The sequence below is a fragment of the Bufo bufo genome, chromosome 1 (genome assembly GCF_905171765.1).
Source record: "Bufo bufo chromosome 1, aBufBuf1.1, whole genome shotgun sequence".
NCBI lineage: Eukaryota > Metazoa > Chordata > Amphibia > Anura > Bufonidae > Bufo > Bufo bufo.
In genome coordinates, this window is record NC_053389.1 from 55,090,015 (window position 1) to 55,116,614 (window position 26,600).

The following is a 26,600-nucleotide window of genomic DNA, read 5'->3' on the forward strand; positions in this document are numbered from 1 at the left end:
ATATCCCCTTCTTCACCCACTCATTTCATGCTCAGATGCTCTCCCTTGCCCTACGCGATACAGCTTTTTTGTTGACATTTTTACACCGCTAGGTGGAGGCTTCGCCTAGCAGTGAGAGCCCGGTGAGGTCACCGACACTAATGGGCGGGCTTCAGCGCTGCCCAAGCCTTTTTATAGGCTAGGGCAGCGCTAAAGCTCGCCCATTAATGTGGGTAATGTCACCAGGGTCTCTGCTAGGTGGAAGCCTCCACCTAGCAGAGACCATGTACGTCACCGGATCTGCAGAAAAAGCCCTTTCCCTGTGTGATTCAGCACAGGGCAAGGGAGAGCATCAGAGAATGAAGTGAGTGGAGGAAGAAGGGGATATGTCCGGGTTCAACAACTCCTTTAAATTTGCAAAACAGTTGCCTGGATAAGTGCTTTCTCTCAATGTTTTTTATTTTCTGTATATTTTATCATAAAAAGGTCTTCAAGTTCAGTAGGTTTAACAGACTTAGGGCTCTTTCACACTTGCGTTCTTTTCTTCCGGCATAGAGTTCCGTCGTCGGGGCTCTATGCCGGAAGAATCCTGATCAGTTTTATCCTAATGCATTCTGAATGGAGAGAAATACGTTCAGGATGCATCAGGATATCTTCAGTTCCGGACCGGAACGTTTTTTGGCCGGAGAAAATACCGCAGCATGCTGCGCTTTTTGCTCCAGCCAAAAATCCTGAACACTTGCCGCAAGGCCGGATCCGGAATTAATGCCCATTGAAAGGCATGGTAAAGTGTAGTGGGAAGTGGGGGAGCAGTATACTTACCGTCCGTGCGGCTTCCCGGACGCTCCAGAGTGACGTCAGGGCGCCCCACGCGCATGGATGACGTGATCACATGGACACGTCATCCATGCGCATGGGGCGCTCTGACGTCATTCTGGAGCGCCCCGGGAGCCGCACGGACGGTAAGTATACTGCTCCCCCACTTCCCACTACTACTATGGCAGCGTCCTGGCTGCCATAGTAACACTGAACGCATTTTGAAGACAGATCAGTCTTCAAATGCTTTTAGTTCACTTGCGTTTTTCCGGATCCGGCGTGTAATTCCGGCAAATGGAGTACACGCCAGATCCGGACAACGCAAGTGTGAAAGAGCCCTTAGGCTACTTTCACAATAGCGTTTCGTCTTTCCGTTTGTGAGATCCGATCAGCGCTCTCTCGCAAGCGGTCCAAAACGGAACAGTTTTGCTCTAATGCATTCTGAATGGAAAAGGATCCGCTCAGAATGCATCAGTTTGCCTCCGTTCTGTCTGACGAAACTGAGCCAAACAAATCAGTCTTGGCACACAATGTAAGTCAATGGGGACGGATCCTTTTTCACTGACAATAGAAAACGGATCCGTCTCCCATTGACTGGAGTTCATGACAGATCCGTCTCGACTATGTTACAGATAATACAAACTGATTCATTCATGATGGATGCATGCGGTTGTATTATTGTAACGGATCAGTTTTTGCAGATCCATGACGGATCAGCCCAAAACGCAAGTGTGAAAGTAGCCTTAGGACAAGTCATGGGTATAGAACCGTGTTTAGATGAATAATAAATCTGTATCTTATATTTATGTAGGGCTAGAATAAAAATTCCCACTAGTACCTTGTTTGTTCTATAATGCTTTAGGATAACCAGAGACTAGCTATTGGTTTTTTTTTATGTGCAATTTACTCTAATTTTTTGGCGTTTGTAGATTGGACTGCCAGAGATTTCAGTTAAGCGATGCGCTATTCAACTTTCCAGCGCCCTAGAGTATATGCACAAGAAAGGCCTTGTTCACCGCGACATAAAGCCTGAAAACATTCTCATCTTCGATCAGGAATGTCGCAAAGTCAAACTGACGGACTTTGGTCTCTCGTGCCGAGCCGGAACATATGTCGAATCAATGCCTGAAAATCTGCCATATACGGCACCGGAGATGTGCAGTCTGGGAACAGCGGATAAGCTAAACGCACAAGGAAGTTTGGATATTTGGGCATTTGGAGTACTTCTCTTTTGCATTTTGACAGGTTATTTTCCATGGACGTCGGCAATCACAGCGGATAAAAACTTTGTTCAATATACTAAGTGGCATAAAAGCAGCAGAATATTCCGACTTCCAAATCAATGGAAAACATTTAGCACAGAGGCCCTAGAAATGTTCAAAAAATTGCTGGTACCAGACGCAACCAAGAGATGCGACTCAATGGAAGTCATGAAATATGTCAAATCGCCTTGGAAAATATGTATCAATGCTAACACATACAAAAAGATGTACTAGAGAAATGACTTAACATTCAAGCCTCCCCATGAGGCTGTAAGTTTGGTTAAATGGAACTGTAGGGAACTTCATCCGGAATATGGTCGGGTAAACGTGGTCTAAAGGAGGCCTTTCTGATGGTTCATTTCCATACATCCGACCTAAAAAATTACCTATAGTGAATCTTTATTCTTATAGAATAACAAGCAACATTTGTTGCTCATAAAAAAAAAATATAAAAAAAAGAGCCCAGCTTTCAGGGTTCAGAAAAAAAAACTGCACGGTAACAGTATTCAGTGGCTAACAAGGACAAGTTTCCCTAGAAGCCGTCTTATATTGTTTCAAAGAGTCATTGAAGGGACTACTACTGATGCATCGCTTTTTTATGGCGGTCCTTCAGAAGAAGATTGCACACTATGTGTGCTGCAATCTCAATGTCCAGGCCATTGCAAACTGCATCGGGGTACCGATTGGAGTCCAATATAGTCTAATAGTTTGCCTGTCAATGTAATGCTAACAGGCAATAATGCTTTGGAATACCATGTATTCCAAAGCATTACAGAAGCCGTAAAATAATCACTGCTTCAGGTCCCCTAGGGGAACATAAAACAAATAAAATTTTATACTAAAAAAACAAAAACTTTTTATATAAAACTTAAAAAAAAAAATACCTTTTTGGTACTGCCACAATCCTAACGACCTGTAGAATTTATTTTTGCTAGACCGCAAACAGTGAGGAATTCAGTATTCAGCGCAGGCGGCGCGGTGAGGGAAAGACGCTCGCAAGCGTGCCAGCTTCCTCACCGCGCCTGCGCCGAATGCTGAACGGCGCGAGATTTCTCCAGAGCACAGGGCTGGCAGACAGATGGGAGCGCTGCCTGGCCCTGTCAATCAGGACTTGGAGGAGGCGACAAAGGTGGGAGAACAGAGCCTCTAGGAGCAGGAACAACGCGCCCCCCCCCCCCCCCAGAGGCTAATTAGCATATTATAAAAGTTTGATTTCTGGCGTAACTGGGGCATAGATAAAAATAGGAATAGGCTAGTTAGCTTAATAGGGTTAAATCTGGTGGCAGAATCCCTTTAAAAAAAAAAAAAAAAAAAAAAAAATAGGATGATTAGGGTGAAGGGAGAACTCTCTCAGGATGCTGATGATTCTTATGGTTAAACAGTAACCGGTTCCCTTTAAGTCTACTATATTGCGTGTGGTATAGATATACTAAACAATTGGATAACATGGCATCTATTATGCGTTTTTATAACTTTTTTTTAACTCCTACCACAGATAGGCGTCGCTGATAACGCACTTGAAAATGAATTTACTACAAAACCTAGGCCCTTTTAATAAATCTGAGGCCTCCTGTACCATTTTGCTAATCATTGAAAGAACGCTTCTTAAAACTATCGAAATACAGTATATCTCACGTTAGGTCTCTGAACACATTGCTGTGATTTTTTTCAAATTTTGTACAGAAATGTATTAAAAACACAAAAGGCTTTTTTCTGTTGTAAAAGGCTAAAGGAATATGGATTTGTTGGAATGTATGACTAAGGAGTTATGTATTTGATAATCAGAAATAAAATAAGAGTACATAAAATAGCAAGGCACTGATCTGCAAGTTGTAACCACTGATATTTGTTGTACCTTCATATTAAAAGCCCATAATTATTGGGTGACACGCTTTTTATTTTATGGATTTTTTTAAAATTTGTTGAAGGGGTTGCGATATTATTTTCCAACTGACCATCGACCCCCCACCTACCCTCCCGACTGTCAATTATATACATTTGTAACTTACCTTTATTAGAAAACCCTATTTTTCGTGCTCCCCTCAGTAACAGCGCTTACTGGCCATAACCACTGTTCTGTAGTTGTGACATCAAGGAAAGTGCTCCTCCTTTGTCGGCTTGTCACCGACCAGGAAACCAAAGAACAGAGAGATCTAGTAAGATGCTATGCACGATACACACAGCAGGGAGAGCTACAGTGACGGTGGAGGAAAGCTGTGCAAAACCGGGTCCATCAACTGTTTTATACTTACAAAGGAGACTCAATTTGTCATACCGAGGAGGAAAAAAAATCCTTGCCCTGCTGGCAATCAGATCCCTGGATCAACATTGTAAATTAATACCATGAAGGTGCCCTGCCCTATCTGGCACCAAGAGCAAATCCTTTACACTATGAGGTGCGGCCTCCATGGATTGGACTTATTTTTTCAGCTCTTCCCCACAGTAGCATGGGTCGAGATCTGAAGAACTTTGAGGCCAAGTCAATACCTTGAACCTTGTCATATTCCCAAATCCTTTTTGCAGCATCACCTTACGGTAAGAAGCCACTTGGGTGCCCTTGGTCCTTACAATGTTTAGGTAGGTGCACATACCATGCCAGGACCCAAAGTTTTTAGGCAGAACATTGGCCATAGCATCACAATGTCTCGGGCAGCTTGCCTCTGAATAGTTTACTGCGTTGCTATTCCTTTGCCAAGGTAAGGCTCCATTCACAGTTGCTTTGGCATTCCAGGAAGCTATTCCATTAGCCTGGTGTAGAACATATGGCAACCGTTGGCCGTACAAAAACTGCTGCATGCAGGAACACCGCTGGATCCCATTATAGTCAATGGGGATCCAGCAGTATGCGGCGATATATACCCAATACGGTGATCTCTGGTAACCTGATCATCTGTTGGACCAGGCTACTGGATTAATGATGCAACTGTGAAAAAGCCAGAGAGACACACATGCACCAGGCCATTAACATGAAAAAGAAGGTAACCTGGTTCATCAGACCAGGCCAACTTCCTTGACTGCTACATGGTTCACTTCTCCAGTGCGATTTCAGTACTTATATCATAGCATACAACTCAAAGCCCCTAAAGTGTTGTTGTATTGTTTATTTTACGTAGAAGTCAGCAAGTCAAGGAATTGTACATTACAGAGTTGTATTTTCACTGACGCACTCATCTGCGTTCGTGTCCCACTGGCGGGAACTGAGCACAATCAGGAATCTTAGCTGCAGTCAACATTGCTTTGTATCGTCCCTACAGCTTACAATGTAGGAGGTACAAATAGAAGAAAATGATGCATAAATTATATACACATGTATATAGAACGTCTCGTGGATGGTCCAGTCACAGCGCAGTAACTTCAGTAACAGACAGGAAACCCGCCAAGAGAAAAACATTACATGATCTGGTTTTAATGAATGTATAAAGAAATCTTTATTTAAAAAAATAAGCACAATTTCGGCGTATTGTCTACCCCACCGTACGAGTGCACATTATCGACACTACTCTAATAGAAGTCGTCGTCGTCTTTCTCTGTCGCACTAACATTTTGTATTTGCTGCTGCTTTTTGTACAGTTCTGCGACCTACAATAAAAAATATGAAAATTAGGAAAAAGAATTATTTAAAAACCACATAAGAATATTTTTACTTTGCATTTGTTAAATTGCCGTAAACACCCATAAGCCTCCACTGTCTATGTGGACAAACCAATTCTGCTTAATTCTACCCTGTGGTAAAACTCTGAAATGGAGGAGCATGTGTTTAGTGCCTTCTCCTTAGATGAGATTTATGATAGTCCTAGGGACCAGCAAGCCTAAACCACATTCTGGATTCCAGCCTGTTACATACTTGATCCTGAATAGCTTAGGCCCCATATCAATCTGGACATCCATCAAAAGCTGCCCAAAAACACATGAAAAAAAATAAATGATACATGGTGATACTGGAAAGTGCATCATTATTCAGCCCCCGAGTCAATACTCTGTAGGCCCTGCTTACGCTGCAATTACAGCTGCAAGTCTTTTGGGGTACGTCTCTATAAGCTTTGCACATCTAGAGGCTGAAATTTTTCCCATTTTTCTTTGCAAAATACATAGCTCAGTCAGATTGGATGGAGAGAGTCTGTGAACAGCAATTTTCAAGTCTTGCAACAGATTATCAATGGGATTTAGGTCTGGACTTTGACTGGGCCATTCTAACACATGAATATGCGTTGATCTAAACCAGGCATGCTCAACCTGCGGACCTCCAGCTGTTGCAAAACTACAACTCCCAGCATGCCCGAACAGCTTACAGCAGGGCAACAGCTGGAGGGCCGCAGGTTGTGCATGTCTGATCTAAACCATTCCATTGTAGCTCTGGCTGGATGTTTAGGGTTGTTGTCCTGCTGGAAGGTGAACCTCCGCCCCAGTCTTAAGTCTTTTGCAGCCTCTACCAGGTTTACCTCCAGGATTGCCCCGTGTTTAGCTCCATCCACTCTGACCAGCTTCCCTGTCCCTGCTGAAGAAAAGCATCCCCACAGCAGGATGCTTCCAAAACCATGTTTCACGGTGGGGATGGTGTGTTCAGGGTGATGTGCAGTGTTAGTTTTCTGCCACACATAGGGTTTTGCATTTAGGCCACAAAGCTCAACTTTGGTCTCATCTGACCAGATCACCTCCCTCCACATATTTGCTGTGTCCCCTACATGGCTTGTGGTAAACTGCAAACGGGACTTATGGCTTTCTTCTTGCCACTCTTCCATAAAGGCCAGATTTGTGGAGTACACGACTAATCGTTTTCCTGTGGACAGATTTTCCCATCTGAGCTGCGGATCTCTGCAGCATCTCCACAGTGACCATAGGCCTCTTAGCTGCTTCTCTAAGGGCTGTCAGTTTAGGTGGACGGCCATGTCTTGGTAGGTTTGCAGTTGTGCGATACTACTTCCATTTTCAGATGATGGATTGAACAGTACTCCGTGAGATGTTCAGAGCTTGGGACTTTATTTTATATTTTTTTTATAACAACCCTGCTTTACACTTCTCCACAACTTTATCCCTGACCTGTCTGCCGTGTTCTTTGGTTTTCATGATGCTGTTTGATCACAAATTTTCACTAACAAACCTCTGAGGCCTTCACAGAACAGCTGTAGTTAAAGTAGAGCTGCAGCTATCGACTATTTTTGTAATCGAGTATTCCATCGATTAATCCAACGATTTATCAAGTACTCTAATAACCAGCTGCCAACCCAGTGCCACCAGCTGCCCCCTCAGTGCCACCATCTCCCCCTCCTAGCCATGTCCCCAGCGCCAGTACTTACCTTTCTGTTCTGACGTCACACAGCGTTGGGTCATAGTGCGCGCTTACGTGCACTATGACCTGACGATGTGTCAGGATACAGTGCAGCGCGGTGCAGGCTGGCGGGTGACTACGGAGCGGTGAGTAACAGCAAGCGCTTCACCCCCGCTAGGTGGTCACATGACACAAACGAACCCTCGATGCAAAAAATTTGCATCGAGAATTTTTGTGCGTCGAATTACTCGATTCAATCGAGTAATAGTTTCAGCCCTAAGTTATACTGAGAATAAATTACACACAGGTGGACACTATTTACTAATTCAGTACAGGGGGCTGAATAAGAATGCACGCCACACTTCTCAGATTTGTATTTATTAAAAAAAAATTAAAACCATGTATTATTTTCTTTTCACTTCACACACACACTGTACTTGCTAAAATACATTAAGTTTGCAGGTGTAATGTAAAAAAAAATTTGGAAAATTTCAAGGGGTTTGAATACCTTTTCAAGGGTTAAAAATAAAAATTAAGCCATACTCAACCTCACTGATCCCCCACCGCTGCCGTTAACCTGCTAGCTTCCACTTTCTCACATGGCTCAGCACACCAGTAATGCCAGGGAAGGTTGGTCACTGCTAAGACCTTTGATTTCTGGTGTTTTGAGCCCAGACCAGCAAGAAGAGAGCAGCAGGCCATTAAAGCTGTAGCACAATATGACATCCTGGGCTTGTAGTTTCAAAACAGCAGGATAGCCATTGGTTGCACACTACTCAATCCGTTAAAAGGGGTTCTCCAGGAATGATTTCAAAGGGCCGCCAGCAACCTGTCCTAGAAGTTGAGTAGGACTTGCTGCCTCCACTTACAGAGCTGCCGGTTGGAGGGTCTCACTGCACTGCTCTACAGCAGACGGTAATGTCTACGATATGCCATCACGGCTGAGCAGCCCGACAGGAACACTCACCAATACGTTTATAAATGAAAGTGCCAGAGCGTAGTGTGTAGTGAGATCACGCCGCCTCACCCCCTAGACATCTTTGCAAGTGGAGGCAACCAGTCCTGCTTACATTCTGAAAGCCACAAAGGGAACTGCTCGATAGGCAATGTGTAATGATAGCTTTCTAACTACTAATGTATTTCAGCTATGACATCACAGAGTGAAAAGAGGAACAGGGAGACGCATCGATATAACAGGTTACCTGAGAACTGTTTGTTGCCTCTTCGGGTTTTTTATCATCTCTAACACGAACAAAACGAGGGAAACGCAGGGAGATTCCCCTTTGATCTTCCACCTAAAAAACAAACCATTTAAATTGTCAATTGTTTATTTCATATATAAATCATTAAAGAGTCAATGCATTACATGCTATGCACCGCTGCAACAGACTTACTCGAGTTTATGGACGGATTACTAATATAATGTGGTCTGACGATTATCTGATTATAGACCAACACAATCTAACACTGAGCGTCATTAGAACCTTTGTGTTAATGACTTCTCCAACAGCCAATTGTCAAAGGATGTTTGCATAAGCCCTAATAAAGAACCAGTGAAGTGCAAGACAGCATTTTACAAAATGTATCCTCAGGCAATGGAACAGGTTTATGGTACAGGTTTCCGCTGCAGATTGCACCCTTCACTATGCAATGTGGATTTTGCAGCAGATTCTGCAGTGGAATTTCAGTAATTAATTTCATCTGAAATAAAAATTACGCAGCAGAAAATTCACCCTGTGCAGCTGTACCCCGAGGGTTGGAGTTTTGTTTTTTTATATGTGACTCCCACACATTTAAATTGTGCGTTTTTTTGCAATTTTTTTGGGCCAATTAAAAACTGGAACAAAAGAATGCAACTAAACAAAAGTGCTTGAGTATACATGTCCACAAAGATAACAGACCCCCCCCCCCCCCCCCTCCCTCTCTAACCTTGGTTTCACATGTAGTGTTATAAGGGATGATCTGAAACATACCAGTCCTATAGCCGCCTTATGGACAGGGGAAATTGAAAGATCTGCACATTTTACTTCCCAGACTTGAACAGGTTCAAACCAATGGTCTGGCTCTGTAGCACTGTCCCAGCGATAGTAACTTCTCGGACTGTCAATAACGTGATCCTAGAAAGGTGGATAGAAAACAATAAATCTAGAGTCAAAGTTTCAGACAAACGGTTTGCTAAACCTAAATTTGCACACATTTTCCAGATAACATTTCATGCTTTCACAGAAGTAACCCCATCATGCATTTGGCTTGCTTCCCGCCTGGATGTAGTAGCAGTATATAGCTGTAGAAGAAGTAAATCTCAGCTGACGCGTTGCACACCTTACCGCAGAATGCCATACGTGTTTGTCACTTTTCATAGAGCAGACACAAGAGCCATGGACGCAGCATCAGAAGCTGGACTGTGATGGACAGCCATGATTTTTCCCCATCGTCTGGGATCAGAGAAAACTCTGGTCCTGGCCACTTAGGTCCATGGCACCATGATCGATGCCAATTGTGGTCCTGTCAGGCCTGAACGCCTGGGCTGACCAAGTGATCATTACAGCTCTGTGCCTAATAAAGGATCCCAGGGCTGTCTAGTAATGGCTCCCATGCCATGATCAAGAGGGGGATGTGCACTCGAAACGCATAGGTCTTGCTTATGTTTTTACTTTTGTCATCTTCCAAGACTTAATAAAGGAAGTTTTATTTATTGGCTCTCCTTTCCTTCTTAGGCTTAAAACCCTCAGAGACGGGGTACGCTCCTTCTGTAGCAGTAGAGCACACTGCTTATTGTACTTCCTTCTTTTATAGCTCTATGCCACATATTTAAAGGGGTTGTCTGTCCGATTTCAAAAGCTCCCAAAGCCCCTTAATGTGCTACGCTAATAAAAGTTTGTATACGCACTACGTAATCCATCACCACTTCAGCCCCACTGCTCTGGTCCGCAACCCTGGTTGGTGTAGACAGAGCTGCAGAGGTGACATAGTTGTATAAAGCAAGTGCCGCTAAAACATTTTAACACACAGGATTTCAGAAGCAGTAGAAATAAAAGGGTTGTCCAGCTTAAGTCCCTTTGCTTTGCATATTTACAGCACCCTGGAAGTTAAAGGCACCATAAAATAAATAATATACACATACGATATGTAACAGTACCCTAGCGCATTTTGGGAAAATTACCATTAGTAAATCACAGCCAGTACACGATGACGATGGCGTTCAAGCAAACACCCTCTCACTAGTCAAGGATTCGGAACATAAATAATGGAGTTAAAACGTAACTTTTACTCACTTAGATTAAAATGCAAAAGTGCTCAAATAATAAGGTGAGAAAAAATATACATAATCAAAATAAATATTATACATGCACCTGGAGGCATAAACACCTGGAAAATGAAATGGAACGTACTTACCAGGCCCAGGATATGGAATGTGGCTTATATCTACCAGATGCTCTTGTTTTCGTCCTTCCATATAACAGAATCAATAGAGCAGGAGCTCTTGGTTTTGCCAGTCTTCTCGGGACATAAACTAAGTGGCCCTCAGAAAAAGTCCCCCATAAAATCGGGAATGGGGGCTAAGAGTCCCTGCCTAGCAATTACAGAGCACCCGCTTCGATAGGGGCGACCCCGTCAGGAACCTGTCCCTAACTGGGGCCTATTCCCTACACCTATCCCTCACTATTTTCCCGACATGACATGTTTCGTCTCAGAAACGGAGACACATCAGGGGATTTGTGAGTGAAAAAAAAGCAAAAAAGACTTGTGGAATAACAAGGACAATAATAAATATAAATATGAGTTGAGTCACTGTTCTATCATTATAGTGTGTAGAAACGGATCTCCATCGTTTTAAAATCAGAAGACCCTAAAAAATGTCAGTCAAAAATGAAAGCTTCACAATGAAAGCATGGAGTAATGGGAACACGTGTCATAAAACCCAAAACTCATGACCAAAAAAAAGACAGTGGTCCGTGTCCTAGTGGGGGTAGGGAAGTGTCCCCACCTGACCTTAATCTCTCCGCAGGTAAAGAAGGGGCATGCTGTAGAGTGCCCATGCCCCTTTTAAATGCTCCCGGCTAATGGCCCAGACCTATACCCGCTCCGTGCTTTGGAACGCACGCCCAGTGCACGCGCTTCCCTGTTAAATAGGGCAGCCAGAAGGAGTGTGACGTGGCAACCAAGCGTGGTGCGCTGCTAAGCATTCGGACAGAGCCTGGCACCACATCTCCCTATGTTGTCGCTGATAGAACTCTTTACGTAATGGTACTCCAACCAGATTTAGGCAGTACCCAGTACGGGAATCTATATGTATTTGGAAAGCAATAAAAAGCAATAGGGGCCAGATGATAAATAATAATAAAAAAGGTGACGATACTTCAATAAATTTATGATCAAAATAAGGTAACACATCTAGTGTAGATCACATATACAATAATGTACGTTCCATATGCAAAGACATCTTGAGGGACTCTATTTGACCTCACATTGCAACACTCTTGTCCCAATTGCGCCTTCTCCCATTCAGTCCTACCCTCATGGTCATTCCTAATGTGGCACGCTTCGATCTGTTATGTCACCAATGTGTTCTCCAATTCTACGTCTAAGCTCCCTTGTGGTTTTACCAATGTATTCCTTTCCACAAACGCATGTCATCTTATAGATTACGCCTCTCGACTTACAGTTAATCATGTCTCCGATTTCATATACTTTGTTGGTGCCATTACTGTTGAATGTCCTCCCACAACAAATGTATTTACAGACGACACAACCTCCACACTTACAGCAGCCAGAAATAGGCTTATTTAGCCAAGTTCTAGTCGCTCGCGGTGCTATATAGTGACTCTTAACTAGTCGCGAACACTTCCCCCTCTTCTATATGTAATACTGGGATATTCTCCGATTACTTTGCGGATATCTGGGTCCATCAGTAGAATATTCCAATGTTTAGAGATAATCCCTCTAACACTTGAGGCCACCTCATCAAAAGGTGCGGATGAGACAGATCTCCCTTTTATCATTTCTGTTGACATCATTTGCAGCCATGCTTGCAGTTTTAGGTGTTAAGAGGGATGTACGATCTTTTTCAAGTGCAAACTGAAACGCAGGTTTCAGAGTACTTAGGGGGTTACCCTCGATCGAGAAATCTGTTTTTTAAATCCGTCGCATGTTCAAAAAAGTCAGATTGTTGTGAACAGTTTCTTCTAATACGCAAGTATTGGCTACGGGGGAACCCCTTCTTTAAAGGGACAGGGATGGCTGCTCTCCCATCGTGAAAGGGAATTAGTGGAGGTGGGCGTCCTAAAGATGGAGGTATCCAATACACCATTTGAATTTTTTATTATGCAGATGTCAAGAAAAGGTAGTCGTGTCTCCTGCTCCATTGGATTCTGTTGTTGGTATATGGAAGGACTAAAACAAGAGCATCGGGTAGATATAAACCACATTCCATATCCTGGACCTGGTAAGTACATTCCATTTTATTTTCCAGGTGTTTATGCCTCCAGGTGCATGTATAATATTTATTTTGATATGTATATTTTTTTTCTCGTTTTAACTCCATTTTTTATCATGTTCTGGATCCCCTTTTATATGGGAAAATTACCTTTAGCAAACTGTGATGATTTTCTAAGTCTTCATCTGTAAAGCCTGTTCCAATCTAAATAAGAAAAACGGGTGTATATATATATATAAAAAAAGTAAACTAATGAAGCATATAAATATACATGTCAACTGTCCCCTACACAATCGACACATTATTGGACTGTGTAGGGACCCCCCCTATTGACAAAATGAACGTTACAAATTTGTTCCCATTTTTCGCTTGTTAAGTAAATGGAATGCTTAAAGGTGTTTTCCACCTTTTGAACAAATTTCGGGTCTCCACCCCCTTCACGGACCTGAAGAGGGAAGCATACTTGGCTGCTCCCAAACACTTGATTCCAGCTCCTTCTGTTCTCAACACTCTGGTCCTCGCTTGTTAACTTGTGGCACAGACGGGGGTTACGTGTGCTGCTGCTGCAGCCAACTACTGGCCACAGTGGTGCCATTTCCCGCAAGCAGCACGTGACCCAGTCATCGGCTGCAGTAGCACAAATGACCATTTTCTAGACCAGAAGTTAACGAGCGGGGATCAGAGTGTCGCGGACGGAAAGAGCCAGGACCGAGCTGCAGGGAGCAGGTGTGAATGCTTCCCTCTACAGGGACATCAGGGAGGGGACACAATTTGTTCAAAAGGTGGAGAACCGCTTTAAAGACCAGGACCAACTTTCATGGCATTTATCAAATTTGGCGAGTGCCGTGAAAAGCCACACATTTTGTGCATATTTGGCAGGCACCACAATTTTGGCATAAACTGTTTATTGAATGTCAGCCTACATGACCATGCAGCCAAGTATCCAACAGAAAAACATCTGTTCATGGGCAGTTGTACCAGTAAAGACACGTGACAATGTGACTTTCGCACAGTGCACATCTTCAGACTTCAGACTGCAAGTTCTAGTATGCATGGTGTGTTTATTACCGCACAACCCTTACGATGTAACTGCAATTCTGTTCTGCTCTCCACTGCCAAATGAAGTAGTAATACTACCGCTGCCAATGCTTGTTTAGTAGTAGTCCAAGAATAAATTGACTACTACTTACTGACCCTGTTCTACTACGGTGATCGTACAAGCAGGGCAAGCAGCTATGTTCGCATGTGGCAGAAACTTTCCACCGTAGATCAGGCCTGGAGTCACAGATCAGGTCTATCAGATATCCTGTAAAAAGTGGAACCACGACACCAGCATGAAAATAGCCACAGAAAAGAATTTGCATTAAAGGGGTCCTCTCACTACAGCAAATGGCATTTATCATGTAGAGAAAGCTAATACAAGGCACTTACTAATGTATTGTGATTCTCCATATTGCTTCCTTTGCTGGCTGGATTCATTTTTTTATCGAATTATACACTGCTTGTATCCAGGGGTTTACGACCACCATGTAATCCAGCAGTGGTGGTCATGCTTGTACACTATAAGAAAAAGCACCAGCCTTTGTGCTCTCACATGGTCCCATTTGTGTACAAGAACGACCACAGCTGCAGAATTGCAGGGTGGTCATAACCCTCTCAGTGTATAAGATGGAAAAAAGAATCCAGTCAGCAAAGTAAACAATATGGACAATCACAATACATTAGTAACTTTCTCTACATGATAAATGGTATTTGCTGACGATAACCCATTTAAATGTAACCAGGCGCTCACTAATTTCAGACAAACCTTGCATATGGTCTGATATTCTTCACTTTCTTCATCGTATGATGCAAGTAAAAATCCTCCATATATGCCCGCTCGCTTTCCCTTTCCAAAGTAACCACCAATCACCACCAGATCCAAGGTGTCTCCTACACCTTCCAAATAGTCTTTTTTCAACTAGAGAAAAAAAAAGAAAGATAAAATAACGAGGACCCGAAATGGAAAATCGAAATGCTTTAGATTCCAAGAAAGATTATAAAAAAAAATTAAAAAAATTATAGTAATACCCACCTTTAACCAATTATGGGAACGTTTTGCAATTTCATATGTTGCATTCTGGTCCAACGTTTTTACCATCAAACCTTCACAAGAATCTGAATTGGGCAGGAAAAGTGGGAGCAAAGAATAAATTTAAACATATTTAAGGGAACTAATCACGTTGAAAACTCAGTCCAACCTGCAGATAGCATGTCATAGAGCAGAAGGATCCGAGCAGACCGAGAAACATTCTGTATTACCTCTTAATGAATGGTTGTAATCCCTGCTCAGTCTGGCCTGAGTCGTCCAGTGGGTGGGTCCTATTCGGTGACTGACAGCCTTCCTTGTAGATAGAGATCGCTGTCGATCACCGTGTAGGACCGCCCACTGGACTCCTAAGCCCAGAAGAAATAACTAGTGATATTTTATAAACAAACTATTTATCAAACTGCTCTGCCGCTCCTCTTTACCGCACTACCCACACGCCAGACTGCATGATTAATGACAGATTCCCTTTAAATGTAAAAGGAGAACACATTTTCTAATTCTTAAATACCTTTTATAGATTGATCAAGAAATTCTGAAATTTCATCTGTGTTTGAAGTATCCATGTATGTGGCGAACATGAACTGTCCTTCCAGCTCGGTAAAGGATTCTCTAAGGAGTTGCCTCCGTTTAGAAAATGGCTCTCTGACCAAAGACTGAAAGACAAATAAAACAATAAAATTATCCACTTTTACCGAAGAGTCAATGACACACAAACATTTTGTAATCTTCCTTTTCAGAGTAAACTTTTTGTCTTAATTATCCCTCGTAGGAGTTGATGGCCACTGTACTAAGACGTGCTGCTCAAAAGCCAAGGGGATTTTAGGGTATACCCCATTATGGATTAGTCTTAGTTTTTTTTCTCCAACAACATCAATGAGTAAAAAAAAAACTAAAATGTAGGAACGCGCTCAAAAACCGCAAAATATCAGCATATAGGGTTTATTCAGACGACTGTATGTATGATGTTTGAAATTAGTCAAGGGGTGAAGCGAAATAGAAGACAGGGCGCAACAGAGAGGCTGCTGCTCCAGGGGGAGGGGGCACAGCTAATATCCCAGGACACACAGAGAAAACTATACATTTCCCAATTGCGATATAAGAGGAAATAGGAGATGAAAAGAGGATGAACAGGGTTACTTTTAGGCATTTTTTAATGTGTGGCATTCCTTTATAATGATACTGCAAACATAAGGGCTCATGCACGTGACCGTGTGCCGGCCGTGCCAGTATAGGTCCACAATCCAGAAGGTCTGGTGCGGAACAGAGGCACAGAACACTACTGAGCGCTTCCGTGAGGTTCTCTCCGTGCCTCCGAACCCGCAAAAAAGTAGAACATGTTGAATGGGTCTGGATTCATCTGCGGAATCCGCATGGATGTTGCCCATGCACTGGGGACCACAAATTGCAGTCCCCCCAATGCACGGAACGGCTGACCAGCGGTCGTGTGCATGAGCCCTAAGAGTCTCACATCAATTTTCTAACGAAACGCTCCAGCAAAAGGAAAGCGTTTCCGGCTACCCTGTACTTTACAAATGAGTCGCGGAGATGCTGCAAAGTCAGTCACTGCCTACAGTACAGTTTATAGGCAGCCGCACAAACATTTCATGATGCCATCTAGCAGGTATCACCGATTTGTCTGACGGGTTCAAACTTTAATGGCTTCATAAGGAAGAGCAGCTTATAGCTAAGCAGCCAGGTAAATGTCCAGTAGTGCTGACATATCAATATAAAGTGGTATTAGACATTTATGGCATATCCACGGGAAAAACGAGATTTTTCTATAACTTACCAGTAAAATCTCTTTCTCGCTCTTTCCTTGGGGGACACAGAAGACCTTGGCTATAGCTCATCTCCATAGGAGGCGTGACACTAAGTGAAAGCTGTTAAGCCCCTCCTCCACAGCTATACCCTCAGCCTGGAGAGAGAGACTGACAGTTGCGTGTCCAAGCAGTGAGAAAAGGCAAAGTCCAAAAAGTGGAACCAACAAGCCAACTACCCAAAAGGTAAAACAAACTCGGAAACCGTCAGAGAAGAACAAAGAATGGGTGGGTGCTGTGTCCCCCAAGGAAAGAGCGAGAAAGAGATTTTACTGGTAAGTTATACAAAAATCTTGTTTTCTCGCCCAGTTTCCTTGGGGGACACAGAAGACCTTGGGACGTTCAAAAGCAGTCCAAAAGGGGAGGGACCACAGCACCAAGGCGAAGCACCCGAAGGCATCAAAAAACCGCCGCCTGCAGACCAGGCGGCCCAAGGCAGCATCTGCCAAAGCCAGAGTATGCACCCTGTAGAACTCGGTAAGGTGTGCAAGGAAGACCAGTGACCGCCTCGCACAAATGCATGGTCGAAGCCCAATGCCTCCGGCCCAGGAAAAACCGACAGCTCTGGCAAAATGAATGGTGACACCAAAAGCAGAGCCCTGCCCTTGGTGCGGCAACCACAGCAAGAGCCACTCTGAGAAAGCGGAGGAAAGCCACCCTGGAGGCCGTCAACCTTTTGCGCGGACCTCCTGGAAACACAAGAGACCGAACGTCGACAAGAGTCGGAGATCTCCAAGCAAAAACTGCAAGGCCCAAACAACGTCCAAAACGGTGAAGTGTCCGTTTCCGGGGGTGGGAAGGGGAGGACGACTGCCTCAATGAAATGAAGGACAAACACCACCTTCCGAAGGAAGGAAGAGACGGAATGGAGAACAGCCCTGTCCTGGGGGAAGACAGAAGGCTCGGAACAAGAAGGGCCGCCACTCAGGCACCCGTCAGAGACACGATGGCTACAGAAACACAACCGTACAGGACAGAAGGAGTAGAGAGAACTTCTGTAACGGCTCCAAGGAAAAATTGGAGCGCCAAGAGCCCAGTATGTAGTTCCCAGGACGGTAGCGGAGGGCAGTACAAAGGAACCCAAGAGCCGCTCCATGGAAGAAGGTCCTGACAGGCCCAGAGGGTCGGGGAACGCTGAAAGCGGAAGGACAGGAACGACACTTGATACTTCAAGCAACAGAGTCCCAGCCCCAGGTCCAGGCCGGACTGGAGAAAGACAGAACCATGGAGGGAGAGAGAAAGGCAGAGTGGGGGAACGCCCAGCTTCCCACAGAACCCCAGGTAAAGCCCTAAGTCCTACCACAGATCCTGGACGAAAACTCGGCTAGAAGCGAAAACTAGCGAGACCACTAGAGTCGCCTGGGCAAGCGGGTGAAAACCCAATGACCAGTAACACGGGCAGAACGGTCGGTAGAACTGGTCCCGTCGGCCCCGAGCAAAGTTGTCCCGTATCCACCCGGAGTGGGGGAGCAGACGGACAGGAACCGAAGGGTCCGCCCAGCAACAGCCCGATGCCAGGACAAGACAGGCTAAAGCCCAAGCCGATGTAGCCACCACAGGAAGACGGACTAAATGGTAGTCCTCCCAAGTTACCGAGAAGGTAAATCCATAGCAGAAACATTGCCTAGAATGGAAAAAACGCAATCTGCACCCAGCAGGAGGACAGAACGCGGTAGACCCGGTAAATAGGCACACGGCTAGTACAGTCAGTGTGGACAAGGGGGACAGTACGAGGCCAAAAGGAACACCAGAACCATCCACATGAACAACCATGCTCTCCCCAGAGGGGAGGGCAGAGAAGGCACCGCTTTTGAAGCGTGGCCGGAACAGAAGCCACATCGGAGAGATCCGTACCGAGTGGGAGCCAAACAGAACCGGCGAGAAAAGGCAGTCGAGACAGAGGCCGGCATAACACCCTCCAAAAGAAAGGAGGAATGGGCAACAGAGAAGCCATAGGACAGCTCAAAAGCAGAACCCCGCTACACTGAGACGCCCGGTTCACCGCCTCGCAGAAGGCGAATACCCTGAAGAACCCAAGGTGGAGGTCCTCCGGACCTGGGTAAGCGAGCACCCAAGAGAAGTTGGGTGACCTTACCAAGAAGAGCGGCCCGAACCTGGTAGGAGGAAATAGTAGTAGGCGAGGGGACCGTAGTCCCGCCAGAGCCAACATAGAATGCGAAGGGCGCTGCAGACAGCACTCTCGACCATGTGACCACTAGCGCAGGGAAACAATGCTGCGGGAAGACGAATGGGTACGTATTTAGGAACCACGAACACTCCCGGGCGGAAGGGCCAACGAAATGAATGAGCACTGCCCAGCTCGGTGCAGTAGCGAGCAGGTAGAGCCTGTCTACTTACATATAAGGCATTCATTTGTTGTTTGTTGGACAACACCTTAGGCTTACACAGGTGGACAGAATGATCTCTTTAGAGAATAGTGCAAGGCTTGCTGCAAACACTGTCTCCCAAGAGAAAAAATATGTCGCAGAAGGAAAAGAGGCATACGTACGAGTAGCCCCGTAAGCAGTGAGAAGGCCAACCCACCTACGAGACGAGAAGGTATACACGGCCCAAATAACGCACAAGAACGTCCGCTCACTGCAAAAATATCACTCAGCGAAGAGGGCCAGCCACAGAGTGCCACAGTATCTACGGAAGTGCAAAGTGCAAACTGAAAGGGAGTTATGCAGAAGACTAGTATGGTATGCGATGGAACGCAAAACTGACCGCCCCGAAAGGGGGGAAATGTACCTGGCAAACTGCAGTCGGCAAGGGTGCCAAGGCCCGCCCCAAAAAAGGGGGGAATGCCCAAGGCCGTACCTACGTCAGAGAAGTAGGGCATACCATACTTCGCCCCGAAGGGCGCCATGCACATGGCCACACAGTATCCAGCAGGAATGCAGGAGGTCCACCTAGTGAAAGGGGGACATGCACAGGGCTATCCTAGCATTAAGTGAGTGTGCAACAATTCACCCAACACCGAAATTTCGTGCGATTGTAACTACTCCGCCAATGAAGGGGAACATGTGCAAGTCCAATACGGCACATACAAGGACAGCCTTGAATCTCGTGAGCGTGCAAAATTCCGCCCATGGAATGAGGGGTGGTCACGCACAAGGCCAGCACCGTATCCAATGGGAGCGCAAGCGTTCCACCCATGTTAGAGGGCCATGCTCAAGGCCAGCAACGTATCCGGTGAGAGTGTAGTATGCCGCCCAGAAAAGAGGGGGGGGTCATGCACATGGCCAGCATCGCATCCAGGGAGAGTGCAAGCACCCCGCCATGTATGGGGTTCATGCACATGGCCAACAACGCACCGGCGAGAGAACATCACCGACCGAGGGAGTGTATGTATGCCGCCACAGGGAAGGAGGCATGCCCAAGGCCGGCAGCGAATCCAATGAGAGTGCATCATACCACCTATGGAAAGTGGTCATGCACATGGCTGGCAGTGAATCCAGTGAGAGTGCCGAATGCCGTCCACGGAAGGGAGTCATGCCTATGGGCGTCAGCGAATCCAGAGTTCCGCCTATGGAAGGGGGTCACGCACATAATCGGCAACGAATCCAGTGAGAGTGCAGCGTTCCACCTATGGAAGGGGGTCGTGCACATGGCCAGCACCGTATCCGGTGAGAGTGCAGTATTCCGCCTAAGAAAGGGGGTCATGCACAGATCGCAACGAATCTAGCGAGAGTGTAGCGTTCCGCCTATGGAAGGAGGTCGTGCACATGGCCAGCACCGTATCCGGTGAAACTGCAGTAGTCAGCCAATGAAAGGGGGATCATGCACAAGGCCAACCCACAGCCAGGGAGAGTACAGTATCCCGCCCAGGAGGGGTATCCTGCCATGGCAGGCACCATAACTGGAGAGGGTGACGAATGCTGCCTACAGAAAGGGCCGCATGCACTTGACCAGCGCCGTATCGTGGGAGAGGGCAAGTAACCGCCTAGAAGGGGAAAATGACCCTGGCAGCCGGGGAGCGCAACATGCCGCCTACGGAAGGGGGGCATGTACTGAGATGAGGCTGCAGCGTCCTGCGCAGCCCACAAGTTATATATATAACTGAAGCCGGCCTGTACCCAAAGGGTTAACAGGGATCCGGCCTGGAGGGCGGCGCTGCGATCCCCTGGGGGCAGCCATACAGGCCCATCTGAAGCCAGCCTGTACCCAAAGGGTTAACAGGGATCCGGCCTGGAGGGCGGCGCTGCGATCCCCTGGGGCCGGGGGAACCTCCCGGCGGGAAGAATTTGCGCCTGGAGAAGTTCCAGCCCCCTGCAACAGAGGCCGGAATTTTGCGGCCTAGTAGGCCGTGAAGCCGGGGCCTAAATTTTTAGCGGCGCCCGGCTGACCGGGGCCGCACAGTATTCAAGTACCGGCCGGCGCATGCACATGCCGGCCGCGGGTGCCTACCCCGCGGGCCGGAAGAGCCGGATAGAGCGCCGGGATCGCGGCCGCGAAGCCTGCGGTGCCCGGCCGACTGGAATGTTCCGACGGTCGGCCGGGGGCTGTTGAAGCATAGCGCTCATATTGCAGGCCGCGGGTGCCCAACCCGCTGCCCGGAAGCGAGGACCCTGCGCTCGGCAGCCAATTCACCCATGGAGCGGGCCCTGGCTCGGCAGCCAATTCACCCATGGAGCGGGCCCTGGCTCGGCAGCCAATTCACCCATGGAGCGGGCCCTGGCTTGTAACAGCGCACCATGTGGCCGACAGCCACAACCACCTTGCCCTTGGGCCGGTGCCCGTGAGGGCAGAGGAGGGTCAGGGGCAGCAAGGCTCTGGCCCTAAAGCAGTAGCCGGTAAGAGGGAGGGGGACCCTGAGACCGGGTGCCTGTGAGGGTGGGACGCCTGCATAACCCCTCTGTCAGGGGCAGCTAGTTGCGGACCTCTGCAGCTCCCCAGGCATTCTTCTTGTAGGGAGAAGGGTGCCAATGACCTATGGAGGCCAGGAGAGAGGGAGTAGAATGTCACCCTGCGGCAGCCCAGGGGCCAGCCTAGGTCTAGCAGGGACAGAAGGCTCCATAGGCCCAGTATAGGGTCAGGCACGCAGGAGACCGGGGGGGACGGGGACATAGGGCTGGAGAAGCCTCTCTCTTACCACAGCCGTCTTCACCCTCGGTCCGTTCCAGCAGGGTCGCCCCTTCAGCTACTGGCACCACAGTGGCAGGACGCTGGAAGAGGGACTTGGCGTGCGGGCGACCCTTGCGCTGGCGGGATGTAGGGGAGCTGGGTTGCCCTGATCCACCTTGCCTCCTGTGGGGGAGGCAGCAGTGCGGGTGACCGGCACTGGCGCAGCTCAACCCCGGGAGAACAGAGAGGTCTAGTGCGTCTCTGTTGTCCCTGATGATCTGGAACAAAAAGAAAAGAAAAAAGTAAAAATCTAAAATTTAAACAAGGGGAAAACAGCCCTGCAGAGCAGGGAGTGTCTTGCCTCCTTGGACACTAAGCAAAAAACTGGCAGTCTCTCTCTCCAGGCTTAGGGTATAGCTGTGGAGGAGGGGCTTAACAGTTTTCACTTAGTGTCACACCTCCTATGGAGATGAGCTATACCCAAGGTCTTCTGTGTCCCCAAGGTCTTCTGTGTCCCCCAAGGAAACTGGGCGAGAAACCAAAAGAACAGAAAAAATACCATCTTGCATCCCACAAAAAATGAGTGCTGAAAAACTAAAAAAAATTGCAACCAAAGTTTGGACAACCCCTTTAGGATCTCAGGTTTCAGATTTTATAGTGTGTGAAAAGTGTTTTCAGCATCAAAATCATCTTAGAAATAAACTTGCTTAGTTGTTAAAAACTCATGTGTGGTACTTACCTCTCCATTAAGGTAAAGCATGTCGAAAGCGTACACACAGACCTGGACTTTTATGTCAGAAGCTTCAACATCCTAAAAGAGTCAAGAAGATGAACACGTAGAATAGACCGAAACAAATGCAGGTCATCACAGCACACATTTAAAGAGTACCTAAACTGTTGAAGAATGGTATTAAAAACTATTCTAAATGCTATCGGATTAATTTTATGGACTGTAACTCACTTACAGAACAGGCAGTGTCTATAGCGTTTTGGAATCCATGATGACAAAGTGGTATACGGAGTCTACCGTGGGGCCACACTGAGCCCTGTACTGGCAAGAGAATACATGGATGCTCCTGCCTGTGCCCGCTCTGAGGAAGCCTGGCATAGCACAACACAGAACCTGTACCGGATGTGCCATGCTGAGTGTCTAGCGGATCGAGCAGGCAGGAGCTCCGCACAGCATGCCACTGCTCCTACATGTGTCCACTCCGCTGAAGCCTGGCATAGCACATTGGATGTGCGAAGCCTGACTTTAGCAGAGCTGGCACAGGTAGGAGAAGCAATGTGTGCTCCTGCCAGAGATAAAAAAAATAAATAAAAAAAATAAAAATGAAAAAATCTCACTGCGGCCGAACAATGGAAGCGGTCTACAGATGACATTTCATAGATGGACGAGAGTACAAACTCTAAAGCCCTATAGACAACTGAACTACGTGTGCCTATTTTGTAAGTAAACAACAGTAAAAAAATAAAGCATATTAATTTTATGGCATTCAGAATAGTTTTTAATAAAGCTCTTCAAAAGGTTAGCTACACTTTAAGGGTTAGTAGAAAAACCTACTGCACATCATACATAGGCTTGAGCGAATCGGGTTGGGATTGTGCTATCTGAACCCGATTCGTTTGAAATAATATCGGATCCGTCCTACTGCAAAATGTATGGCCTACGCGGAGGCCTTTCCAAAGTTTCAGCAAACATGGCGAGACTTACTCCGTCTCGCTTCTATCACATGTCACTTTGTTTATTCGGATAAATTACTGTATCAAAATACAAAGCCTCATTAACGAAGCAGAGTTCAGCTTCGTATTTGGACACAGTAACTTATGCGGAGAAACAAAGTGATAAAGGCGAGACGAAGTCAGTCTCACAATATTAGCTGAAACTTCATACATTTTACAGTAGGACAGAGCCCATATTCTTAAGGCAGTTTTTAGAAGAATCGGGTTCAGCATCGGGATACAGCAATCCGAACCCAATTCATTACACCTTAATCAGGAACATATAACGACTTGTCCCCTGTGCACGCAGGATCAGGAGTGTAATAAAAACTAAACCAATTATTTTCATTGCATTTCCCCCATAATATGAACAATAAGGGAAATGTATATCAATGAATGCAAAAAAACGAAACAAAAAAAAACCTCACAGCTATGTCAGTGCCAATCTGAAGTCCAGAAAAGACCAACGTGTTTGGGTCCTGGAGAGCGGGCTGGCTAACTCCTATATACGTACAAGTAACAGGCAAATTAGCAATGGCAGGAAATCCGAGAGGCTGTCCCCATGAGGTATTTAGTGGACGCCTTCCAGAATTATTGGCAGGCTTACAATGTGCTGTAATGAAGGACAGTTACACAACTAGAGATATTTCGGTCTAATGCCATACCAAAACTAACTTCTCTGCAATGTTGCAGAAGACTGAAGCTGAAAACTTTGCAAAAAGAAAAAGAAAAATCACTCGGACCACAAACAGCCTTGGGTTGGATGAACCTCCGATTTCACGGTGACCACCGTTCCATCTAAGGCTGGGTTCAGACCTGAGCGTCTTTGATATGCGCGTTTAACGCGCGTTTTTGACAAGCGTTTTTTGCAATAGTAAACGCGCGTTTGACGCGCGTTTGTGTGATTGACTGCAATGTCCTATGGCCACAAACGCGCGTCAAAACGCCCCAAAGAAGCTCAAGTACTTGTTTGAGCGTAGGGCGTTTTACAGCGCGTTTTTCAGCGCTGTAAAACGCTCAAGTGAGAACCAGGGCCATAGGGAAGCATTGGTTTTCATGTGTTGAGCGTTTTACAGCGCGTTTGAACGCGCTGTAAAACGCTCAAGTGTGAACCCAGCCTAAGGGAGCATTCACACGACCATATGAATGGATCTACATCTGCTCCGCGGGCCCATTCATTTCATCCGTGGTTCCGTTCTGCGGCCCAGCAAAAAATATACAGCATGTCCTTTTCAATAGGCTCTATAAAGCGATGTGCGGTCCACAAAATGCGAAATGCACACGGTCGGTATATCTGCAATTAGCGGACCGCAGAACACTTACGGTCGTATGAATGCACCCTAATGTGTATGAAATATTTGGCCGATTTGCTCTGCATGTCCAGGGTCTTCCCCATGAATTTAAACATGCCTGAGAACCTTCGTTCTGAAGGGAGATAGGCTGCCACCAGAAGTATCTGGAAGCATCTTATTACCCTTACCCTATTGTAAACACACGCACACTTGGCCAAACCGAGCATGCATGTGTATGGTTTGGCCAACAGTCATTGAAAGTGTATAGCCAGCTTTAATTGGACATTAAAAGGGGCTATTCTAAGCTTTCACAGGCTAGGAAATAAGTAACTAGTTGGTGGGGGTCTGACCGCTGGGACCCTCACAATCCTGAGAACCCATGGCGAATGAATGAAGCGTCAGGGTGCATGATCGACCTGCTGCTCCTTCAGGACAGTGGAATGGGACCTCCGTTTTATCCCGGATCATGTGGATAGGGAATAACAAACTCCCAAAACCCCTTTAAAAGGGATACAAATGGATCTTGCTGTCATTTTCTATGCACACAGTAGGCCTTGGATTATGCATCAGTATGATACAATTTGTATGAAATATAATCTCCCTCAAATATTCACACACACACACACCTTTCTTTTCCGTGTAGTTAGAACTTGGAACGGCTGGATTTGCTTTTTCTGAGGGTCCCATGCAACAGCTTCCGAGTCAAATATACAGGACTTCACTGTATCCTTCTTCACCTGGCGTTGAAAATATATTAAAAATAAGACCATAATGAACATGAAATAAAAGTAACTGGTGGAAAAAATAAGGTTCTCTCCCTTTTTTTATAATTATTATTTAAAAGTCTTCACTATCACCATTATATGAAATAAAGAACCGCATTATGGCAGTCACACTTCTACGTCTATGATGAAGCCAATATATGAGCCTTGTCTTTTGGAACTCCGCTCTACAATAGATAGCAATGATGCAATCCTGTGTGTGAGAGGCTGTCATGGCTGAACAGCCTGACAGGAAAGCATCCCTCCTCCCTGTTCCTGTCAGACTACTCAGCAACAGCAGCTTATCGCACACAGTATCGCATTATTGCCTTCTATTGCAGAATAGTTCCTACTGTACAACAGATCGTGCACAGGATATGCTCTCAGGTAGAGCAGCCTGAAAGCACGGCTCAGCAGTGTGAAGTGAAGGCAGGTGCCGGAGCACCCCTCTAAACAGCCCTGCAAGTGGTGGAAACCTGTCCCAGGCATATTCTAGGATGGGTTGCAGGAGGACATTTTTATATTATTTCTGAAAGTTCCAGCAAAGGACGGAGCCCGATGCTATTCTGTTATGATATCCGAATCCAGCAGGAAGTCTTTGATGCGGTGATGCTTGCTACACGATACAGATGTCTGCGAGAAAGACCGCAGGGCTCTCTGTCGGCTGCTAGAACTTTTCAGTCGCTGAAGGGTACAGCAAATTAGTGCTTAAGTGTCCGCCTGGCATGGCTGGACCCTGCAGGCATCTTAATGAATCGTTGTAAGACAGCCGCTCTCTGATTAAGTGGGTTATCCTTAGATTTATGTAAAAAAAAAATATGAAAAATCAGACTTAGGGGCCTCATGCACACGACCGTTGTGTGCTTTGCGGTCCTCAAATTGCGGATCCGCAAAACACTGATGGCGTCGTCGTGCGTTCCGCAATTTGCGGACAGCCTATAATATAACTGCCTATTCTTGTCCGCAAAACGGACAAGAATAGGACAGGTTATATTATTTTTTTTGCGGACCACGGAGCGGAGCAACGGATGCAGAAAGCACACAGAGTGCTGTCCGCATCTTTTGCGGCCCCATTGAAGTGAACGGGTCCGC

The 26,600-nt window shown here is 46.1% G+C and overlaps 2 protein-coding genes across 5 annotated transcripts in view; one reads left to right on the top strand and one right to left on the bottom strand.

The window, feature by feature from the left end:
• LOC120995228 (serine/threonine-protein kinase SBK1-like) overlaps positions 1 to 4,683 on the top strand; it is a 29,990-nt gene extending 25,307 nt beyond the window's left edge. For 2 of the 4 annotated variants that reach the window (XM_040424309.1, XM_040424316.1), the window contains exon 3: positions 1,725 to 2,910. In XM_040424309.1, coding sequence (XP_040280243.1) covers positions 1,725 to 2,291 — 567 coding nt within the window. In that variant the 3' untranslated portion in view covers positions 2,292 to 2,910. Of the gene's footprint in view, positions 1 to 1,724; positions 2,911 to 4,672 lie in introns of those variants that run through there. The other 2 variants (XR_005777551.1, XM_040424296.1) reach the window with 2 other exon arrangements.
• Positions 4,684 to 5,149: 466 nt separating this feature from the next.
• The window catches only part of LIG1 (DNA ligase 1), a 105,429-nt gene continuing 83,978 nt past the window's right edge, over positions 5,150 to 26,600 (bottom strand). Inside the window, exons 20-28 of the mRNA XM_040424329.1 lie at positions 25,374 to 25,484; positions 22,473 to 22,544; positions 15,358 to 15,502; positions 14,835 to 14,917; positions 14,568 to 14,720; positions 12,911 to 12,964; positions 9,297 to 9,440; positions 8,526 to 8,618; positions 5,150 to 5,636 (exon numbers count right to left, since the gene is read on the bottom strand). Coding sequence (XP_040280263.1) covers positions 5,559 to 5,636; positions 8,526 to 8,618; positions 9,297 to 9,440; positions 12,911 to 12,964; positions 14,568 to 14,720; positions 14,835 to 14,917; positions 15,358 to 15,502; positions 22,473 to 22,544; positions 25,374 to 25,484 — 933 coding nt within the window. The 3' untranslated portion in view covers positions 5,150 to 5,558. The remainder of the gene's footprint in view (positions 5,637 to 8,525; positions 8,619 to 9,296; positions 9,441 to 12,910; positions 12,965 to 14,567; positions 14,721 to 14,834; positions 14,918 to 15,357; positions 15,503 to 22,472; positions 22,545 to 25,373; positions 25,485 to 26,600) is intronic.